General features: G+C 31.7%; 1 protein-coding gene across 22 annotated transcripts in view; it reads right to left on the bottom strand.

Annotated features, from left to right (window-relative positions):
• Nucleotides 1-4,015: 4,015 nt before the first annotated feature.
• LOC139523380 (chromodomain-helicase-DNA-binding protein 8-like) overlaps nucleotides 4,016-23,636 on the bottom strand; it is a 46,703-nt gene continuing 27,082 nt past the window's right edge. For 5 of the 22 annotated variants that reach the window (XM_071317348.1, XM_071317356.1, XM_071317349.1 and 2 more), the window contains exons 27-42: nucleotides 23,165-23,238; nucleotides 22,691-22,711; nucleotides 21,491-21,702; nucleotides 20,882-21,095; nucleotides 20,476-20,621; nucleotides 19,397-20,049; nucleotides 18,742-18,825; nucleotides 17,727-17,933; nucleotides 16,393-16,450; nucleotides 12,993-13,129; nucleotides 11,625-11,693; nucleotides 10,594-10,744; nucleotides 9,587-9,726; nucleotides 8,925-9,035; nucleotides 8,294-8,398; nucleotides 4,016-7,908 (exon numbers count right to left, since the gene is read on the bottom strand). In XM_071317348.1, the coding sequence (XP_071173449.1) occupies nucleotides 6,853-7,908; nucleotides 8,294-8,398; nucleotides 8,925-9,035; nucleotides 9,587-9,726; nucleotides 10,594-10,744; nucleotides 11,625-11,693; nucleotides 12,993-13,129; nucleotides 16,393-16,450; nucleotides 17,727-17,933; nucleotides 18,742-18,825; nucleotides 19,397-20,049; nucleotides 20,476-20,621; nucleotides 20,882-21,095; nucleotides 21,491-21,702; nucleotides 22,691-22,711; nucleotides 23,165-23,238 (3,438 nt within the window). In that variant the 3' untranslated portion in view covers nucleotides 4,016-6,852. The remainder of the gene's footprint in view (nucleotides 7,909-8,293; nucleotides 8,399-8,924; nucleotides 9,036-9,586; nucleotides 9,727-10,593; nucleotides 10,745-11,624; nucleotides 11,694-12,992; nucleotides 13,130-16,392; nucleotides 16,451-17,726; nucleotides 17,934-18,741; nucleotides 18,826-19,396; nucleotides 20,050-20,475; nucleotides 20,622-20,881; nucleotides 21,096-21,490; nucleotides 21,703-22,690; nucleotides 22,712-23,164; nucleotides 23,239-23,636) is intronic. The other 17 variants (XM_071317355.1, XM_071317357.1, XM_071317353.1 and 14 more) reach the window with 16 other exon arrangements.

The following is a 23,636-nucleotide window of genomic DNA, read 5'->3' as shown; positions in this document are numbered from 1 at the left end:
ACTGTTATTAAAGTGAGAGGGTTAGCGCTATAGAACCAGGTTTAATCCACCATTTTCTACATTTGAAAATGCCTGTACCAAGTCAGGAATATGACAGTTCTTGTCCATTCGTTTTTGATGCGTTTTGTATTTTGATTTTGCCATGTGATTATGGACTTTTCAAATTGATTTTCCTCTGAGTTCAGTATTTTTGTGATTTTACTTTTTGCAAGAAAGCAATGAAAAGGGGATGGTAAAATTTATAAGGGCAAATTCTAATATTTTTTCCTAACTGTTAATTGCTACCTTATGGCATACTTACCAAGCTCAGAATTGTATAATTTAAGACTTTTCATGCCACAAATCTATTGATATTTTGATTCAAAATCAACTTCTGAGAAAATTAAGTGTTTAAGAATGACAATACATGTTAATTTTATTGTTTACAGTCCTTAGCAACCAAAATTAGACATTTTGACACAAGGCTTATATTTGTACTCTATCGGCTTAACTCTTGCTTCTGATGGATTGGGCTGCATGTAGTAGCCTTAGTATTGAAAGCGTTGATGTTTTTTCTTGCGAATACATCAAAATTTCATGTTACATTTTTGCATATTTTAAATGCATAGTTAAATCAGAAGTAAGAAATTGATTCCTATCTACAAGTTTTTTTAATCAAGTCTTTGGTATGCAATAAGCATAAAGATTAACATTTTTATGCTTGAAATTGCTAAATTTTGTATTATTTTGCATCATCAGAGATCTTATTAAGATTTTCAACATTAACTAGAGGCTCTAAAGAGCCTGTGTCGCTCACCTTGGTCAATGTGAATATTAAACAAAGGAAGCAGTTGGATTCATGACAAAATTGTGTTTTGGTGATGGTGATGTGTTTGTAGATCTTACTTTACTGAACATTCTTGCTGCTTACAATTATCTCTATCTATAATGAACTTGGCCAAGTAGTTTCAGTGGAAAATGTTAGTAAAAATTTACAAATTTTATGAAAATTGTTAAAAATTGACTATAAGTACCGATTATCAGGTTATCTGCATGTTGATATCGTAAAATATCAGCTGCGAGACATAATATGAAGCTTTTTGTCGAGTGAGCGTAGCGAACGAGATAAAAAAGCCTTCATATTATGTCAAGCAGCTGATATTTTACAATATCAATATGCAGATAATCTGATAATCGATTTATCGGGCTATATTCGCGTGTTTCAGAAGTGTTTTCTTTGTTTCACCAGCACACAAAAGATGACTTGATAAGTTCGGGTCAAAGTTATTAACGTCAGTTCAAACATTATGACGTCGCTGATATGTCCGGGTCAAAGTTATTAAGGCCGGGTCAACGTATTTGACGTCACAAAGACATGATACGGAATAAAATTAAGAGCTGAACAGAGTGATATAGACAGTGGGACGACCGATAAAGGACAATAACTCCTTAGGGGGTCAATTGACCATTTCAGTCATGTTGACTTATTTGTAAATCTTACTTTGCTGTACATTATTGCTGTTTACAGTTTATCTCTATCTATAATAATATTCAAGATTATAACCCAAAACAGTAAAATTTCCTTAAAATTACCAATTTAGGGGCAGCAACCCAACAACGGGTTGTCCGATTCATCTTAAAATTTCCGGGCAGATAGATCTTGACCTGATAAACAATTTTACCCCCATGTCAGATTTGCTCTAAATGCTTTGGTTTTTGAGTTATAAACCAAAAACTGCATTTTACCCCTATGTTCTATTTTTAGCCATGGCAGCCATCTTTGTTGGATGGCCGGGTCATCAGACACATTTTTTAAACTAGATACCCCAAAGATGATTGTGGCCAAGTTTGGATTAATTTGGCCCAGTAGTTTCAGAGGAGAAGATTTTTGTAAAAGATTACTAAGATTTACGAAAAATGGTTAAACATTGACTATAAAGGGCAATAACTCCTAAAGGGGTCATTTGACCATTTCGGTCAGTTTGACTTATTTGTAAGTCTTACTTTGCTGAACATTATTGCTGTTTACAGTTTATCTCTATCTATAATAATATTCAAGATAATAACCAAAAACAGTAAAATTTCCTTAAAATTACCAATTTAGGGGCAACAACCCAACAACGGGTTGTCCGATTCATCTGAAAATTTCAGGGAAGATAGAACTTGACCTGATAAACAAATATACCCTGTGTCAGATTTGCTCTTAATGCTTTGGTTTTTGAGTCATAAACCAAAAACTGCATTTTACCCCTATGTTCTATTTTTAGCCATGGCGGCCATCTTGGTTGGAAGGCCAAGTCACCGGACACAATTTTTAAACTAGATACCCCAAAGATGATTGTGGCCAAGTTTGGATTAATTTGGTCCAGTAGTTTCAGAGGAGAAGATTTTTGTAAAAGATTACTAAGATTTACGAAACATGGGTTAAAAATTGACGATAAAGGGCAATAACTCCTAAAGGGGTCAACTGACCTTTTCGGTCATCTTGACTTATTTGTAAATCTTACTTTGCTGAACATTATTGCTGTTTACAGTTTATCTCTATCTATAATAATGTTCAAGATAATAACCAAAAACAGCAAAATTTCCTTAAAATTACCAATTCAGGGGCAGCAACCCCACAACGGGTTCTCCGATTCATCTGATAATTTCAGGGCAGATAGATCTTGACCTGATAAATAATTTTACCCCATGTCAGATTTGCTCTAAATGCTTTGGTTTTTGAGTTATAAGCCAAAAACTGCATTTTACCCCTATGTTCTATTTTTAGACGTGGCGGCCATCTTGGTTGGTTGGCCGGGTCACCGGATACATTTTTTAAACTAGATACCCCAATGATAATTGTGGCCAAGTTTGGTTTAATTTGGCCGAGTAGTTTCAGAGGAGAAGATTTTTGTAAAAGTTAACGACGCAGGACGACGCCGGACGCAAAGTGATGGGAAAAGCTCACTTGGCCCTTCAGGCCAGGTGAGCTAAAAAACTGACAAAAGAGGTACAGTTTTTCAGATTTTGCTAAAAATCTAGGTAGAGACAAGATTTTACACTTTGACTTGGCACCTTTCTTTAAATCAGTTTTTGTCGCGTCTCAGTGTCAACTGCTAACCTTCTTAAATATTCATTACTCAACCAATTTTCAAAAATAAAAGGCCATTTTGCTTCATTTAGCTAGCAGAACACAGAAAATAAGTTAAAAGGGAGAATTTGAAAAAAATATTAACTATTAAGGTAGCAATACACAGTTAGGAGTTTAGTTTCGCATTTTGGCCCTGTGGATTTTTCAAAAAGGAAATTTATTGTGTAACAAAATTCATTTTTAGACAGCTGAGTGCTAATTTAACCTTCAAAGATGGTTTATAAGAGATTCAAAATTATTTTTTACATGTTTTATGGGCTGTTTTCTGTTTGACAATCCGTATTTTCATAGCTAGACCGGCCATCGGTCCAGAAATTAATGTAATGTTTACAAACACTTTTTCCCTACACAAAGTTTTTGACGCAATTTTACAAAAAAATGAGACGAAAGACACGATTTTCATTGGATTTGCTGAATGATATATGTACAGTTTCAGAAAAGGTATTACTTCAAGCAATTGAAATTCTACTTTATCCAAATTTTGGGGAAATGTGTGACATCTTTTCCCCCCTTTTTGCAATATGTTATAACAAATAAATGCAGATTGTTGCCATGGATACACCCAAAAGAAATTATATTTTACCATTTTATATACTGGATATAAAATCTATGGAAGATTCTGATTACATAAATATGCCCATATATGACACAAACAGAAAGCTTGATATTGCAAGAAAGCAATGAAAAGGGGATGGTAAAATTTATAAGGGCAAATTTTGATATTTTTTCCTAACTGTTAATTGCTACCTTAGCACATTGTTGAAGGCCGTACGGTGACCTATAGGTGTTTATTTTTGTGGCATTTGGTCTCTTGTGGTGAGTGAGTTGTCTCATTGGCAATCATACCACATTTTCTTTTTTATATAACTACATGTATTTGATAAAGAAAGAAAGAAACAACTGTTACAGAAAATGTCAATTAATTTATTGAAAATTCCCATCACATCAATCAATGAGAAAATGTCAGATTTCAAATTCATCCAAAAATAAATATCTACACACTTTAAACTAGCACATAGGCCATAGTAAAGTCAAGAGATTTCTAACAGAAAACTATACAAATGAAAATGATTATGATAATTTCCTAAACATCATGATTTAACTCACAAATTCTACTATCAATCACCAGTACACTTCTGTTGCAAGTACAAACAAAAACCTACAGTAAGAGATTAAGTTAAATGTTTAATCTTCAAAAACTTGCATTAAAATTTTATGAAAAGTTGACAAATATTTGAACCAACAACCTTAGCCAAGTAATTAAATTACTTCAATTTGAAATTTTGTGTTGATAACATATGACTGATTACCCTAAACTATAGTTAATGAAACAACGTCATTTCTGAGGAAAACAATGAATTAACATTAACTTAACCACAACCGCCAAACAACCAAAGACTAATGTTAATTTTTAAATGCAATCATCTCCAAGTTTTCATTTATCACAACATTTTATGAATAGAGTTAATTTCACTTAGTTTTCCTGAAACCACCCAGAAAGCAACTCTTATTTATGAAAGATGAGACTACAATGAGTTATGGTAGTACATGTACAAAAGACTTCTTTGTGCTATTTCTGATGATGAAGAAAAATCATGTTTCCAACAAGTTTTGATCTCCATTAGATTAACAATAAAATGGAAAAGAAATAATACTGTTTTGTCAACAATTCATTCATATATACATTGCAAAACAGATTCAATATGTAACTTTACTGTAAAAAGAAATTCATTTACTATTTATACTGAAATTTCAATCACAGTGTTCATAAATAAAAAATGTGTAAAAAAATTTGGTATAAACAAATTCTTCCAGTTAATTAATAAATTATGCAGTAAGTAAAACCTGATAAAATTAACAATAAATTATCAATTCAGACATATACCTTAAAATTCAATTACTATAAACGTCCATTTCATGTGTTCAACTTTTGTATATGAAAATTCCAAATAACTCATTTTTTTAAGTCTTGTTGGGAATTTGATAGCCAAAATAATTTCATTAAAATAAGGGTTCTAATTTAAAATTTAAAAGATATAGTCATGAAACCATTACTCAACATTAAAACTGTGTTTTTCATTTAAATCTTTTCAATTAAACAAACTATAAATCATATTTTCTCCTTACATATCTCTGCTTCATGCAATCTCCTCACAATTAAACTTAATTTTCCCTACCGATTTCACTGTAAAACTATCTGCACTGAAGCACATAGGTCTAGCAGTAGAGCAGATTTAGAAACATTAGAAAAGCATAGCCACAACAGGTAAAACATTTGTTTTTGGCATCAATAAATAATCAACTACTAAATATAGTTTGTGATCTTATTGCTAAAGTTCTACTTCCATACTACTTAAGTCAATAAATTAAGATGGAATATTAATAAAGCGGTAAAATGTAATACTTTGAACCCCTGAGATTTCTTATTAATCTTCAATATCTTATGACAAACATATCTGACAATGAAGATCACAAATTCACAGTAAAATCAGCCTCACTACATAAAAATCTTTTTGAAAGTCCTTGCACATGTTAAACTCTAATATTTTAAGTTACTTAAATGAAAAAGGTCTGTTTCATATCAATTTCACTGTCTGTTAGTCTAAACTAGAACAGACATTTAATAATAGATTTTTGTAGCAGTGTATAAAAACGGATGATCATTTGGCCTGAAATACTTTCATGATTTAAAGATTGCTTAACCAGAAATGTTAGCAATAGTAACAGGTGTGTTTTCAATGTAAGTTCAACGTAAATAATTTAGAGATCTATTATACTATATACAATTTTAGCAGCATTTTCCTAATTAAAGTAGGAAATCATTAATCTGTTCCTTAATATTTTGTTATAATATATTATTGTTAGAATTCCCTATCAAAGGGCAATATGGATAAAGGCAAGCACTATGATTTAATGATGAGACTAGTTTTACTGTGAAAATGTGATGATGTATCTGATAGAATGCTTCCTTATACAAAACAATACATAATTAAAAGGTACTATCTACAATACATCTAACTTAACCATTTCTTGTTAGACAAACAAGTGCACTAAGACATAATTAGCAGATCAATTTCCCCAACTATTGAAATTTAAAATTTCAAGTTCTAATTTTGCTTCGTTTTATTTGTTACATTGATGATGGTAATTATACATATTTTTACCAGCCCTGTTTTTCTTCAAACAAAACAAATTTCTAAATAAGCACCATGTTGTACTGTTTTACATAAGGTTGTTTCTATCAAATGATGAATATGATAAAGTGTGATGATTATAGGAAACACATTACAATTAATTCTTGACTGTTTCAAATTGGAATACACAAAAAAAAAAACAGAAAAAAATCCAGGAATAAGTTATTTTCAACAATAACATGTAAATGTTGTTCAATTGTAGTCAAAATTTATACATTAGTATTACAAAAATGTACAAATGTGTAACATCACGCTCTTCCGACCCTTTCTGTCCATTAAATAAACAACAACAAATAAATTATGTACATAAAAATTACCTGAAAAAATGTCCGGCAGGTTTAATCGAAGTCATATCAATATAAATCACAATTATTCCAAAAATGTTTTTTAAGTACCTTACATACAATAAATAAGATTGTACAAGCTTCAAAACAAGTCATACATCAACAATGGTCAATAAATTATATACAAACAAGATATGGTGGTGGTCAAGAGAGGGGGAATGACTTTACGGACAAACTGGCCAGTACAACATTATAGAGCATGTTAACATTTGTCTTCCTCGTCTTTGCTAATATCATCACATTTCGTGTCTGACCCTATACTAAGATCAACAGACCCATCTTCATCCACAGATTTTCTATCTTGGCCTCCTAATTCCTTATCTTCGACCAATTTATTCAAAATACTGTCTAATTTTGATTTCCTATCTTTCCGGGATCTGTCCTCCATTTTGTTAACTTTGTCTTTTAATGTGTCTACAATCTTACTCAATTTAAAAGAACTTTGAATTTTTGGTTTTGATTTGGCAGAATCTGGCGTACTTGGCTTGCTTTTCATTGACAAGTCTGTGGGTTCGTCTTGTTGTATACTAGCACTATATTGTTTGGAGGCACTCGACGATTTGTCATGATGATCAGAGGAATGTGATGAATGTTTTTTCTCACGACGATGTTTTGAACCACCTTCGTGGTGATGCTTAGCTTTAACACTGAGATCTTGAGGAGCATCCTGTAGTCCACTACTACTTCCTCTGCGTTCCTTTTGACTAAAACGTTTGATTTCACCTTCTTCTAAATCAGAATCGGCAGTCGATCCATTCATCAAGCCAGAGTGGGCTAAAGCTCCAAATGACGTCGGTAGACTAGTTGGCAGTGAAAATCCCAGACTTTGTGCTTGCGCAGCAAACAATGGGTTAAGCAGCATGGGATTATACATGAATGGGAATGAAGGATGAGGTATGCTAGGTGATTTTGATTCTGATTTACTTGATTCTTTACATTTGGGTGATTTTCTGTCTTTTGATGATGATTCAGTGTCTTTTGAATGAGATGCTGTCAAGCCAGGTAAGTAGCCTGCCATTCCAAGAAGTGGGTTCCCAAGGCCAAAATTAGGCAGGGCACCAAATGGCATTCCTAGAGGTAGTTTTGGTAATCCAGACATAGACATTAGACCAGGACTATGGAATCCTGATAGCCCAGCTAATGATGCAGCACTGAATGGAATGTCTGAACCCATCATTGACGATGATAAAGTGTCCTTTGGTTTCCTGCCTCTGCTGGGTGTCACAACACGACTCTGTAATGACTTTGGTAAATTAACCTACAAGGACAAAACAGATATAATGTACAATCACCTGTCCCAGACTAGTCAATTTCATTATATGGTAAAGGAACTTAATATAGGTGAACTTTTACTTTTATAAAATGATACAAATGATATAGATATCTTTGTGCAACCAAAGTGTCACACAAATAATACTGTTACAAAGAAATAGTAAATTTTAGTCTTTAAAACAACTTTAAAATAGTCAATCTTTGAATATTTTCATCAGAAATTTCTTGAAATACAAGGAAAAGAGATCATAGCTGTTCCATTAAGTAAAATTGCTCCTCTGTTTACACTTCTATGTATCCAATCAACGTTTAAAGCAATTCTACAATTCATATGTTAAACAAGAAATATAAATGATAAGAAAAATACACACCTTACTACGAACAATATCAGACCATTTGGAATCTACATCATAAAGGGGATTTTGTTCTAACCATTCTGTTAAATACTTCAATGGTGGGGCTTTGGCACCAGTAATCTGAAAAACAATACCATAATTTGAAACACCTTGGCATAAATTTCAAATCAAAATCTTATCTTAATACTTTTTTTACCTTTTAGCTGTTGCTACACTGCCAGTGAATTTGTGTTGGTGTTAATAAAGACAATTCACTGATAAAGGCCAATCTCAGAACATTTTGGTAACAAAACTAGCAAATAGGTGTCTTTTAACATGGTTTTTGTAAGCCAGTAGATAATCACAAATTATTTCTTCTTGGTTATGTTTTTTATTAGTGTACATTTGTTTTTACAACACTGTCAATATGATGTGAAAGTTTGCCAATTCACTGTTTCTTTGGTACTAGCTTTGTAGCCTAGAGCAAAGAAATATTTTCAATGGAAATAAACTGGTTTTACTGAAAAACAAAAATCAGTTTTACAAAGTTGAGAAATTCTTAATTATATTTCATTTAACAGCCAATTTGACTCCCAAATTGTAATCTACCTTTTCTCTTCTACAAGTTTCAAAGAAATTTTAAAAATTTAATAAATAAACAACTTACCTTTTTGCCTGTGATTCTATTTACAACGGAGACATTTTCTTCACCAGTCATCATCATAGGATCAATCATAGATGGATCTAGACGAGACTTTCTGCCACGTCTTGGTATATCCTATTATTAAACAATTAGGACATCATATATAATCAATCTCTTATTGAACATAAAATAACTTTTTTGTACCCAGATTATTAAAATAGTTTAGGTATAGATGTAAACACGAAAAATATAACGTGTATCTCTGGCACTTTTTTTTTTTTAAGTTTCAGTAATTTGTTTACTATGGAGTTACATTTACAATGAATGTAACACATATTTCTTTTTACTTTTTACTATCACTTAAATCTTTGATCATTTATTTTTCTTATTTTTCACTTCTTTTCTTCTTTTTTTTATAAAGATTTTAAAATAATGTTCATTGTTGAGATACATTACAAATGAATGTAACACATATTTCTTTTTACTTCTTTTTTTAATCTTTGATTCATATATCTCTATATTTTACACTTCTTTTTTTTTTTTTTTTTTTTTTTTTTTTAAAGATTTCAAGATATTGTTCATTGTTGAGTTACATTATCACAGAATATTACACATATTTTTTTATACATCAGAGTAATGTTTAACTTGTGCATCAAACAAACACATTTTTAATGAAATAAACTTACATCATAAAAATCCTCTTCACAATCAGCTATCATGTATCCAGGATGTTCGTCCAACCATTTCTCTAAATCTTTCTTCTGTGGAGCTTCATCACCTGACAATCGGCTGCCATCTTCCAGATTTATCACAGGTACTCGGGATTCTGGGAAATAAAATTAATTCAATAAACCAATTATACCAATTGATCAATATCAAAATTACAGTAACCCCAAAACCCATTCCTCTAGCAATAGTGGCTGCAACCATGTCAAGAATACACATTTAATACCAAAAGTGAAATAACAGTAACCCCAAAACATCTTCCTCTAGCAATAGTGCCTGCAAGCATGTAAAGAATACATATTAAATACCAAAAGTGAAATTACAGTAACCCCAAAACCCATTCCTCTAGCAATAGTGGCTGCAAGCATGTCAACAATACATATTAAATATCAAAAGTGGAATAGAGGCAATGCATCACGAATCCTAATTTATTAATGAGAATGCAACATATCATTACACAAGGAAGTGAAAAATAGCCCAAATGTATATTGATGGCTACTTCATGTTCATCTGCAAAAATTACATGTTTAAAGAATGATAATATAACTATATTATAGAAATATAATCTGCTTGATACTGAACCCCCACACTAGATCTGATTGTTAATGTGCCTGCTCACAAGGCAAGTCTGTAAGAAGACACCTGAACATATTATTCTGACTGTTCCAACCAATCCATTCTTTTATTCATGAGGCTTTGGTTGGACACAATTGGGGTTTGATCTATGAATTTCCAACTTAGAGCCAAGGATAAATATCAGTTTGAAGTGAAATGTCTGTACCAATATTAAATATTTTTATCATTCCCTATAAACCCACAATGCATTATCATTAACTGTAAACACAGACTCATGTCTGGCATGTGACCTTATCACAAACTTAACACTTGTGTTGACATTGCAGATGCCATAATAAGCATGACAATCAATATTTTGGTTCTGTAATATTCATTGCAGGCAAAAACTAACCAGGATCATGTCCAACTACATTCTTTGAGTGTTCCCTTCTTGCAAGAGCCTCTTGCATAGCAAGTTCAGCCATCTTCTCAGCTTTCCTTTTCCGTCCCCTCCGTTGTCTGCTGCCTGGGAACATCAAAGCATGTTCCATCTGCAAAGACATCTACAGAAAATCAGAAAAACAAATCATTTTTCCTTAATCCAAATTCATATCCTTTTATGAAACAAAATTCAACAACACAAGAAAAAGACTATCAAAGTCCTATTAAGCCTTAGAAAATCAATCACTTTAAAGCTATTACATGTAAATCTTATTCTTACTCTTTCAAAAAAATAGTTTTGGAACCACATACATTCCTTTAAAATGATAACATTTAAAAGAAGTTGAACACAATTTCATAAAAAAAAAACTTTACAAAAAAGACAATGAAAAAAAATGCATGTTCAGAGGGTAAAATCAAAAGTTCAAAGTATTATCCAAAAAAAAGTGACTGCTTGACAGTCATGACTAAGCTGACATCATTTAACTAAAAGTTCCCAACCAATTACCAGACAGAAGCTGTGTTAAATGTACTTAAGCTATGGCTAGTCAAAATGATTGCAGTATATCCCTACTCTGTGAGCTGAACTATTGTTTATTTGATATTTTTTTTCTTTTCACATCTCTGTTCTTTATATTAGTATGTTGATAATATGCTTTGTATTTCAGAACCTTGTCAGATCCACCTGAACTTAAACTTAGTATTCAAGTTTGTAATATCAAGTGTTTTCAGAGATAAAAACCTGAACCCAACAATAAAACTGTCAACACAGAAATAGTGCTTGTCTGCTGACAATGGCTGAGGATAACAAAAATAAATAGTACAACATAAGTGACAGCATTTTTTCTGAGTGTCACATTTATACATAACAGCCTCATCATCAATATAAACAAACTACAAAAGGAGAAATATAATTTAGACAAATCCCTTTATAATATATGTATTAGTAATGGAGAACTATTTACTAGTGTAAGGTTATATAAAACAGGAGAGTTAACTTACCATACTCCTTTGAAGGAGAACAGGATCAAATTCTGGACCTGATCCATTGGAAAGTAAATCAGCAGGAGTCTGTTAGAAAAACAAAAAGTGCCCAGTGCCCATTAGTTAAAACAACAGGTATTAGTAACTGTGAGATTAAAATTAACAATAGGGAATGAAACATTTTCATTTAAATTAGAAAATATTTTTTTCAACTCCTTTATTTCCCAATTATAGAAACTGCATTTCCAGCTGAAGAAATTAGTTTGTTTACAATGGTTCAATAGAAAGTTATCCTGATGAAATTTAAAATCTCTTGATTTTTAAACATGTTAAAGCAATTCAATTTTTTTTTTACAAAAACATTTAATATATTTGTTTATCAATAACCATGCCCATGGAGTGCCAATGTCTCTTGTTGTGCATTGTATACTGTGGCTATTTCTAATGTTCAATTTAAAACATGGTATGACATGAATTCACAATGATGAAATGCAACCAACATCTGAGAAATACTTAAAAAGTGTCATGTGTCTCTTTATGTTTTAAAATTAACCGTGAATATATATTTGCATTTGACCCCTTTCGCAACTACAGTTAGAAAAAACTCTTATGTATTAAGAAACAACACTGCAAACAAAATCAAGCATTGTCTCACAACAATACCAAAAACAAAATGTAATAAATCAAGGCTCTTGTGAGTAGGTGGGAAGGAAAACAACTCATTGCTTCAATGTTTATATAATATTCAACTTTCCATCATTTTAATCAAATGAAAAATAAGAATTAAACAAACATTTGTTTTATGGAAGAAGAATGTCGAAGGATTTTCTTTCTTTTAAAACTACACACTGAAGCAATAAGTTGGATGATATGAATAATGGGAAAACTAAAGCTACACACACATTTCTAAATAAAAATCTTGTTTATATTGAAAGAAAAGAAACATAATCATGCATATGCGAAAAGAAATAAAAAAGTATAAAGAACAGAAAAGATAAGCAGATATAATTTAAAGCTTAACAGTTCACACTAGGTATCTTGATCCAAATCCTGAGTAGTAATTAATAAACAATGTGTAACAATGAGCAAGTAATATTTTGATTGGATTCCCATGCAGAGACTATGCTCAGTGACAGATTTTACTGACCCAACGTCCAGTATCACATTGTGCATTAATTGCTCCTAAGGAATAAAATTCATCCATGGATTTTGGACCAGGATACCTGGTGTGCTAATGTTCATGCAAAAATTTGATTCAATGAACCTGGTTTTTTTGTTCAGAGTAAAATGTCTAATTCTTAAACTGGCTATATGAAGAAGATGCATAATACAGAAAGAAAAATCTTTTGGTTTTCATTAAATGTGTGTAGCAATAATTGAACGAACCTGTGAGAAGAAATAATGATGAGGTGAATGTCGTGGGGAATGTCCGGGTACCTGAGATCGTGGTGTCAGAGATTCAGACTGACTGTCGTTATCACTAGAGCCTGCTGCAGACTGATTCAACAGATGGGCCATTCGACCTGAAATCACAAAAATTAATTTTTAGCATTTCAATATTTTTATTCTAATTGTGGACCATCAAAGTTTATCACCTGCACCAGTATTATAACAATAGAAAAGGTAGTGTATGACAATTTCAACTTTTTAGCATATGCTCAATCGTATTGTGGTCCCAGCAACATTTAAAGATTTTAAAATCATTTCGTATAGCTGTAGGCTTTCTCAATTTAACAGCCTGAAATTCCATACAATTTAAAACTCCCAAGTTATGTTTACAACTTCTATCTCATTTGGTCCCTTTGAAGAGTTGTCTCATTGGCAATCATCTCTTTATATTTATATTAAAAGAACATCAGATAGAGAAGTCATCATTGACTGTAAGTGTTGGATCTCTTGTTCATCATATGTTCCGAAGTTAATATCAGGTAAATATTTTCTTCTGTTATTACATGTAAAGACTTCTGTTTACCAAGTTAATTATGTCTTAAGTAAAATGCTGTGTAAACAGTGATTGCAAGGCACATCAAGTATTTTTTTTTTTATCAATTCTACACCAACAATTTGTAACCACACTCAAATAAAGTTTTCTTTTGCAACTATGTAGAAATTTATTAGTTAAACTTGTCAACTACAAAGATTTTCACATGGTATAGGTACTTGTTGAGCTGTGAAAAATTGTTGTAGATAAAACAGTTTTGATTTTAACCATCAATTCAGGGTACTTGTTTACTTTGGGTTTGAATAGAGAGGAGTTGATAACAGGTTAAGACACTAGCATTTTTAGAGATTTGACTTATAAGGGAAACTAATATCCATCTATTTAAAACATCAGATAGAGAAGTCATCATTGACTGTAAGTGTTGGATCTCTTGTTCATCATATGTTCCCAGGTTAAGTTTAAGGATAATCACTTCTGTGCTAAAATATAATTAATCATTGCCATGTTAAAGGGATTAAGGATAGAGAGACCTTCTTAACTTTTGGTTTGATAAGGGAGAAGGTGATTATAGTGGCAGCAATTCATATTAAAGAAATTTAGCTGAATATGGGAAATTCATATAGCTGACTATGCGGTATGGGCTTTGCTCATTGTTGAAGGCCGCATGGTAACCTATAGTTGTTAATGCCTGTGTCATTTTGGTCTCTTGTGGACAGTTGTCTCATTGGCAATCATACCACATCTTCTTTTATATATAGCTAAAACATCAGATAGAGAAGTCATCATTGACTGTAAGTGTTGGATCTCTTGTTCATCATATGTTCTCAAGGTTAGTTTCAGAAAATATCTTCAGTGTTATAAGGAAAAATATTAATAATCATTGCCATGTAAATGATTGGTTACAAGGACAAGGAGTATGTGAAATAGGAAGGGGATATGGCTGAATATAGGAAAGTTCTATCCAAGTTACTGAAACATCAGATAGAGAAGTCAGCATTGACTGTAAGTGTTGGATCTCTTGTTCATCATATGTTCTGGGCAAGCTATGACAAGTTGCTGTAGATAAGAACAGTTTTGATTTGCACCATCTATTGAGGATGTCTACTTACATTTGGTTTGAGTAGTAAATAGGTGAATACAGGAAAAGACTCAAATTAAGGTGAAATGGTTAAATAGATCAATTTTGAATTCTGTTGCCATGAATGAGTCACCTAAGCTGACCCAAGGTCAATTGGCATAAATGAGATTGTACAATCTATTACAGTTAGTAATAACATTCATGGCATTGTGACATTGGAATTGTAAGAGGAAACTGCATGAATATGAAAGTCCTATCCATGTTACTAAAACATCAGATAGAGAAGTCATCATTGACTTTAAGTGTTGGATCTCTTGTTCATCATATGTTTCTTAGTTCAGAATCAGGTTAATCTGATTCTTTATATATAGCTAAGCCAACCAAATAAAAGTTGTCAAATATGATATATTGCATAATAGTGATAAAGGGAAAAGTAAATAAATTCATTGAATGATTATTTAGGGTTAAACACCACTTTCAACACTATTTGCTCTTTCAAGGCAGCCAGTTTTTATAGATGAAGAAAGGTGAAGTGCTAGGAGAGACTAAATAACCATCTGTAGGAAAACTGGCAATCCTTAACCATTTAAATCTAGAGCCAAATGCACCTGCCATGTGCAAGGTTGGAAATCACAACCAGAGTATTGAGAGGCTAGAGCTACTGAAGATAGAACAATTAGAAAACTCTGCCACCGAGGCCCTTAATTGAAGATAGACAAAGAGTTTATACAATCAAGGAGGCGGATATAGGGACAAGGCATTATATCAAGATGATCTGGCTGAGTATGGAAAACTTATATACAAGTTACTGAAACATCAGATAGAGAAGTCATCATCGACTGTAAGTGTTGGATCTCTTGTTCATCACATGTTTCTAAAGTCCACAAGCAAATGTTGTCAGATATAATATATAATACATAAACAGTGAAAATAGGATGCAAGATACATTAGGCATGATTCATATCAAGTCTTTATCAATAAACTTAAGTCAGCCAAAGAAAACCCTGACATTAGATTTTTTCCTTTTATAATTATGTATGTTATCAAGTCAAGAGATTTATTAATATACAGAATTTTTTATTAAGGGACTAACTTATCTCAACTATAAAGTTGTAACAGTATAAGTACTTCGTGTAAGTAAAAATTGCAATATACAAGAACAGTTTAAACGATCAATTACTTATGTTGTTTCAGTTTGAATAGGAATAGAGGTGATTGTAGGGGCTGGGCATTGGCTGAATATGAGAAAGTCATATACTGGGGATTTATTTATTTTTTGTGGGTACCAATTTTCATGGATTGGGCCAAATAAAATAATATGTGTGTTTCCTGTTTCATCTTTGAAAAAAATAGGGTAGGTAGGTAGGGATTTTTTTTTATTTTACCATTTTTTTTTACATTGAGTCTATGGGAGAGAAATCCTGACTTTAACAGTGCTTATTGAAAAATGACCAAAAAAAACTCTAGGGTAGGCTATTTCTAAGCTTAAAATATAGGGTAGGTAGGGAAACAGGAAACACACATGCTTTTTTATTTGGCCTTGAGGGAAATTTGTATTTCGTATTTTATCATGGTTTTGCTGAGGTCTGCATAACAGCCTTTACATTTACCCACGAAATCCACCAAAAATTGGTATCCCCCGAATAATGACAAATCAACAGTACATGTTGCTGAAACATCAGATAGAGAAGTCATCATCAACTGTAAGTGTTGGATCTCTTGTTCATCATATGTTCCAAAGTCATATCATAGTACTTCACACTTACCATCAAATTTTTGTTCTTTAGCATTGCGTTTGTGGAATGTCATTTTTAATCCATCACCCTGAAAATAGAAGAATAAGAAAATATAATAATGTGAAGAGATCTTTATATAACAAGAATGTGTCCTCAGTACACGAATGCCCCACTCGCACTATCATTTTCTATGTTCAGTGGACCGTGAAATTGGGGTAAAATCTCTAATTTGGCATTAAAATTAGAAAGATCATATCATAGGGAACATGTGTACCAAGTTTGAAGTCGATTGGACTTCAACTTCATCAAAAACTACCTCGACCAAAAACTTTAACCTGAAGAGGGACAGACGGACGGACGAACGAACGAACGGACGGACGGACGCACAGACCAGAAAACATAATGCCCCTTTACTATCGTAGGTGGGGCATAAAAAGAGTTACTTTTCCTTAAAAATAATTGTTTATCTGGTACATGCATTTACTTATTTTCAAACTCATTACTATGGACAAATGTCATCAATAGAAATTTCATTGGTTGGCAGGATGTTTGTTCACAAGGTCATTCTAAGTCTTGTTTAAACACATTTCTTTCATTTACATGTAAATGTAAAATAAATTAAGTAGTAGGAAATCAAATGTAATGACAAAATTTCAATAAAGTTGTTACATCTAAGGATTGGCAATACTTTCAAATTCAGACATTTGATTGAAACACTTGATTAAAAGACATACAGAAAACAAAATCAAGGTTTATATTATTATATTTACATTTATTTTTACTTCACTTTCAAAATGTTACATGATAAGAACACACTAGAGACAGATTTAAGAAACATCAACAAAGATATGTTAACAATAATCAAGGTGAAATAATAATGAAGATGATATGCTTTTTATAATAGTTGTGAGTTAAAATCATTTAATCATATCAGCATTGTTAAAATTTACAAATGTATTAAAATGTTTTTATCTGTTTTTCAACATTTTTTTTCAAAAGACCTAATGAAGGCTTAAGTTATATTCTGCAAACAGAAGAACATTTTACAGCTTGGTAGAGTAATAGGAGAATGATGAATGATTTTTTACAACATTAAAGTTAATACTTGAATAGAAATTTCATTATTGATTATCTTTTTTCCTACACATTTTAATTGCAACAGGTTTCACACAAATGTCTTTACTGTGTAAATGAACTTGAATGGAAGTGTCCCCATCCAAGGAATGACATTGAATTAAAGTGACAAAAACAACACCACATCACCCAGCAGAGACCAGAAAAGCTGCTGTGCTCATACACCCAACCACATTTTACTCTACCTCCGTAAATTGAACTTCAAAATCCTTATCAATATCATTTTTCACCGTGTTCACCTTGATCCCATCATAGACAGAATCCCCAGCATCTGATTGGCTCAGATCTTGGTCATCTCTGGGTGTCGATGATCCGAGGGGCGTGGCACTTCTGGAGTCATAGTTCATAGGAATGTTCGACATCCTCTTTGGGAATGGCCATTCTCCAGTCTCAACACAGTAACATATATGTTCTAGACGATGGAAGATTACCCTGTCCTAAAAACATATAATACACATCCATTATTATAAAGTAGACAACAATACAAGTCTATGGGTCATTATTAGGTTTTGTTCCAACTTCCAGTGCTCATGATTACATTAGTTCTCAATATTATAACTTTGATTCAGTCATTACGAACATTTAAAATCTATAAAATCAATAAATTCTGATCCTTGTAATGTAGTTCTTGAGAAAATTTTGATGAAAATTTCCAACTTGGATGTCATGTGTAAAATGATGTAAGTGTTCTTTAAATAGAAGTTGTTGGGTGATAAGTTGTTGAGTGATAAATCCTTAAACGCATCACACGATATAGCAGACTAATATAACTCCTGAAATAAAATTTCCGAAATCCTTGTAATGTAGTTCCAAAGAAAGATGTGACAATAAATATTCATGGGACAGACATAGGTTAATCAGTATACCCCCACTATTTTAACAGCAGAAAAACTGCCAATCCTAGCTTTAGGGAAGAGACAGAATTAAGAAACGAAGAACTAACAATTTTCACTAGCCAAGATTGGAGACATCTTCTGGCAAAGAGAACATTACTTAAGTTTAAGAAAGAAAAGAAACGAATACTACGAAAATGGTTAAAGAAAAATTAAGAAAATAAGATATTTAAGGTTGTAAGCAAACAAAGTCAATGTGATATGTTGGAAGCACGCTTGTCCTAAGAGTAAAGAGGTAGCCTCAGTTTAAAGTTTCAAAACATTTTGAATTTTTTTTGACATTGACACTGAGAATAATATGATAATTGTGTGGTTTTCTGGTCATCTTATTTTTGTTTACCTCTACTCTTACCTTTGGCCACTGTAGAAAATCTGCTGGAATGGCTGACAATCTGGGATCTAAATTATCTTCTTCATTTATAAGCTTCTGTAACTCCTGAAAAATAATTGTTTATGTGTATTAAATTTATGGATTATATTGATTTGTAGTTTGCAAAATGATCTATTAATCTTGAATTCGTGGTTTTGTTTACATACTTAGGCCGAGAGAAAAAAGATCGATGTTTCCGGTAACCCGACCGACAGATCTGCAACAATAACATCTTCATGCCTTATATATCATGTACTGTAGTACGCCGCTAGATTAAAACTGACGAGGAAAGGTAACACACGGCCAGCGAAAGCTCTTTTTTTGAGAACCCAGGTGGTCGTGTGGTCTAGCGGGACGGCTGCAGTGCAGGCGATTTGGTGTCACGATATCACAGTAGCATGGGTTCAAATCCCGGCGAGGGAAGAACCAAATATTTGCGAAAGCAAATTTACAGATCTAACATTGTTGGGTTGATGTTTAGACGAGTTGTATATATATATATATATATATATATAAAGATTTCTTTATTTATATGGTGCCCTTTTGAGGAGAAAATCAAATGCATGTTACTTATATTGGTGCACATGTTAAATAAATAAATAATCATTGAAATTTATAGCTTGACAGTTAAACATACCACATCTTCTTTGGTGAACTTTTCACTATCTTCCTCTTTCACTTTTTCTTTTTTTACTTCTGTATATAGATCTTCCGAATCCTTTTCTTCATCCTCTGTTTTAATGTCTCCAGGAGACTTAACTTTTTCTGGAGATTTTTCTGATTTGACTTTCACTGGAGATTTCTCACTATCATTTTGATCCTCAGATTTGACTTCAGTGTCGTTAGTAGTTTCATTATCAGAAACATCATGTTCAATATCAGTAGCTTCATCATCATCATTATCTACAACAGATTTCTTAACTACAGACAAATCTTCACTCTTTTCTTGACAATCTTGGTCAGAATTGGCTTCCTCTTTTATGTCACTTTCACTTTCTACTTTCACTTCAGTTTTGATATCCTTCTTCAGTTCTTTATTACTATCAGGACTACTAGTTCTATTTTCCTCCTCTTCATCTTGTTCACTGTCGTTAGTTTTTTTATCAGGAGAATTCACTTCCTTTTTCATGTCTTTGTCTAAGTCATGTTCAAGATCATCAGACTTTTTATCAGGAGATGTTTGTTCCTTTTTCACATCTTGAGGATCACTTTCTGGTTTATCTTTATTAGACTCCCTTTTGATTTTCTCTATCATTGCTTTTATTTCCAATTCAGTTTCTTCTTCCTTATCTATAAGAATATTCAATAAACATCATTATGTTCCAAGTACCAATTTGGTATTCATAGAATTAAAATGTTTCCTCTTAAACATTATATAAACTATCAACATGTATACATGAAACACAGGTAATAAATTTCAACCTTTTTCATCTGGAAATCTTTATCAGTTTGTAAACAATCTGTTTCTAAAATTAAATTATTTTCAAATAAATTTGTATATGTGTAAGGAAGCTTAATTCAGATATCAAGTTTCATGTTTATCATAAAGCTTATAAAGTTAAGTTTTGTCTTTTATATATTTCTTTTTGACAAAATAGTTTTGCCTTTATCTTATCCTGTTGATGTCTTTAAGTTGCTTTCATTGATGTATCCCCTCCCCCAATCATATCATTTTCTACATATATAAAACTTGTATGTTAGATATCAATAACTTACTTTTAACTTTGACTGGTGTCTGGCTGGCACCAGGTGACTGCATAAAATGAGGGGAATTTACATATGGACGTTTATTCCTGAACACATCTTTGAAAGACAATGCTGGGTCATTAAGTATAAATTCATCAGTGCGCACTACACCATGCCTGAAATTGAAATTTTAACTATCAACTCTAATAGGGTTAAATTTACATATTTACAATTCATTCTGCAAAAAAAAAAAATACAAAGTAAAGAATCAAAACCTGTATTATGTTGTTTCACATATAAATACTCATTCAATATGACAAATAAATAATTTTCAGTCCTCTTAAAAATAAATTAAGTTTCATGTTGTTTTATATTTTTTAATTTGTTATACATTCTAAACATGACCAATAAAATGTTATCCTTTATTAAGTATTACCTAGCAGCTCCTCTGAGTAGATCTTTGTCATGTTTGCCACAAATCCACCATGATGGAAGATCATAGGACGTTTGACATAACTTGACACGCTCATCAAATTTAGGATGTGCCAAAGTTTCAGTTCGTATTTTATTCAGGAGATCAATTCTGGCAAGACTACGACTAGCTCTCTCTTCAGATATTGGTTCCACATATATATTGTTTGGAGGCAGTGCTAAAAAGACAGAAAGCACATGATATTAAAAGTCATATTATTTCTGAATTGAATACACTATTCCTAAAGCATCTAAGGAATTGAAATACAGAACTTAAATTCTTGTAGACCTTTCTAATTGTCAAAAAGACTTGTTTTTTTCCTAGATGTAAATGCATTATACAACAGGTAATAATATCATATATACTGATTTTTTAAATTTTGATAACTTTTAAACACCATCATCATACAGAGGAATAATTATCCTTGGAGTTGGTATTATTGTGATTTTACTTTTTAAACCAAATTTGATTAAGAATTATTCAGACTGAAATTTCAAGAGGAAATAAACACGAAAAAGATTAACACAACAATTTTGACTTAAATCATTTTTTACGGGTGTAAACAAATTTTACCATCATCATCATTTTTGAATTTCTTGCAGACTCGCATGCACATGTGGTAAAATGCTTGGAAATATTCTGTTAAAGTGTCATCATGTTTCTTCTCCAACCTAGCTAATGTCCTGAATCTATCCCACTTATATCTGCCTGTAAACAGATCAAATTCCACTCCAAACGTAGATATAATACGATAGAAATCAGACTCCTCTCTCCGCGTCCAGTGACTGCAAAAATATAAACAATAATACATTTTTTTTAACATATCTACTATAATTCTAATTTTTGAATTCTGTCCTTCTATTCTCTTTTAATTATATTTTTAATTTATATATCATAAAACATTTTACAACAAGTTCAACCAGATTTCAATGAGGCAAAAGAAAATATATACAACAGGTTAAAAAATCTCACACTTGTGCCTCACAGTTTGATATACTTATTTCTTATGTTAATGTCAATTATACTTGATGGCCCCTGAATTCAGGTTTTAAAAAGACAAAAGAGGCACTGGGAAGCAAGATTAATCATTTTGCTGTCGAGAGGCAGTTTCTACTTGATCTCGACTTATCACTTTCAAAGAAGGTAAACAATATTAAAATGATTTTTGTGTTTAAAAAATTTAGAGTTTAAGAACTTATATAACTGGTATTAGAAAAATTCTGTGCATGCAACATTTTAAAATAATAAAATTATGGATACACATGTTACCAGTTCATTTCATGCAATTTATTTGCCCAAAATAAAAAAATAAGCTATTATATATATATTTGTACATCCATGCATTTACATAATTAAACATAAAACGATAAAGAAATAAAAAGCCTTATAATATTTTACGTGTTCTATCAGAAAATGTGCAGAATCTGAACGCATTAAACCTAATGACCAGCACATCTGGTAAATATTAGGTTTTCAGTATTAGCATGGCAAATCATCATGAACACAAAAACTTGTGAATTCTATGTTGAACCAATCGACAGACAGACAAGGTGAATGCAATACTCCTATAGTGGGGATATAATCATTTAATGTTTCCTTTTGTCATTCATTGATCATTTATAACATGTGTAATTGTAGTTTCATTTTAATTCACATAACAAGCAGTAAAAAGTTACATAAGGATAATGGAAAGATTATAAATGCCACATATTCTACACTAAATAAAAATAAAACGTTTTACACATGTAGATCATGCATTGTCAAATTGCCTACCTGTCCCAACATCCAAAAAAACTGTCAAAGATAAATATTTACTTGTCAGCATTTCATCTTTTTAAAAATAAATGGAAAAACAACTAACAATTGTGTTGAAATAAATTCAGATAACAAAATACAAATCTCCAATGGACTTGTAGAGAAATTTCCACAAATTAACTAAAAAAGAAAATATAATTCCACAAAATTCTGCAGCATGGAAACAAATGAATCTACAGCACTTAAGGTATCTGCACCATATTAAGATTTGTAGTGTTATGAAAAAATATCTGCTATGGACAAAATTAAATTATAATAATTCAGATGAATTTTATTGACATTTGTACCATTTTTTTTTTATCAAAAGCTTTCCTTTATAGTTAAATATTTTATACTTCATCATCTAACAGTCACATATCACATATGATACAGAATCCTAAAGCACTTATTTCAATAACTTTTCTCAAATTAAAATGTTTTGAACAAACAAACCTTTGTTGATATTGAATTTTCTCTTCATCCTTGTATCTGCTTACTACATCATATCTCTCTCTTCTTTCCATTCTCTGAAATAAACAATGTGATTTTCTCTATAATGTTAAATAATTATGCAATAAAATCACCCAGTCCCCTAGGGTTATACTGTAAAACATCCACATATAATTTAACGTATTAATAGTTCAACAGAAACATGCGTGTCTTGTAGCAATAATTCTCTTCAATTTAGTCATTTTTTCCTTAAATATTGACATTTGGTCTTTTATAACAAATACATAAAATAGTAGTAAAAACATTCTCTGCCAAACACTGCAAGATTCAGCTCTTACATATATCAGACTGCTATGGGCTTGGCTAATTGTTGAAGGCAGTACGCTGACCTATAGTTGTTAATTTCTGTGTCATTTAGTGGTCTCATGTGGAGAGTTGTCTTATTGGCAATCATACCACATCTTCTTTTTTTATA

The sequence above is a fragment of the Mytilus edulis genome, chromosome 5 (assembly GCF_963676685.1).
Source record: "Mytilus edulis chromosome 5, xbMytEdul2.2, whole genome shotgun sequence".
NCBI classification, from domain to species: Eukaryota; Metazoa; Mollusca; class Bivalvia; order Mytilida; family Mytilidae; genus Mytilus; species Mytilus edulis.
The sequence above is the reverse complement of the archived record's forward strand: the minus strand, read 5'-3'. Positions and strand labels throughout refer to the sequence as shown.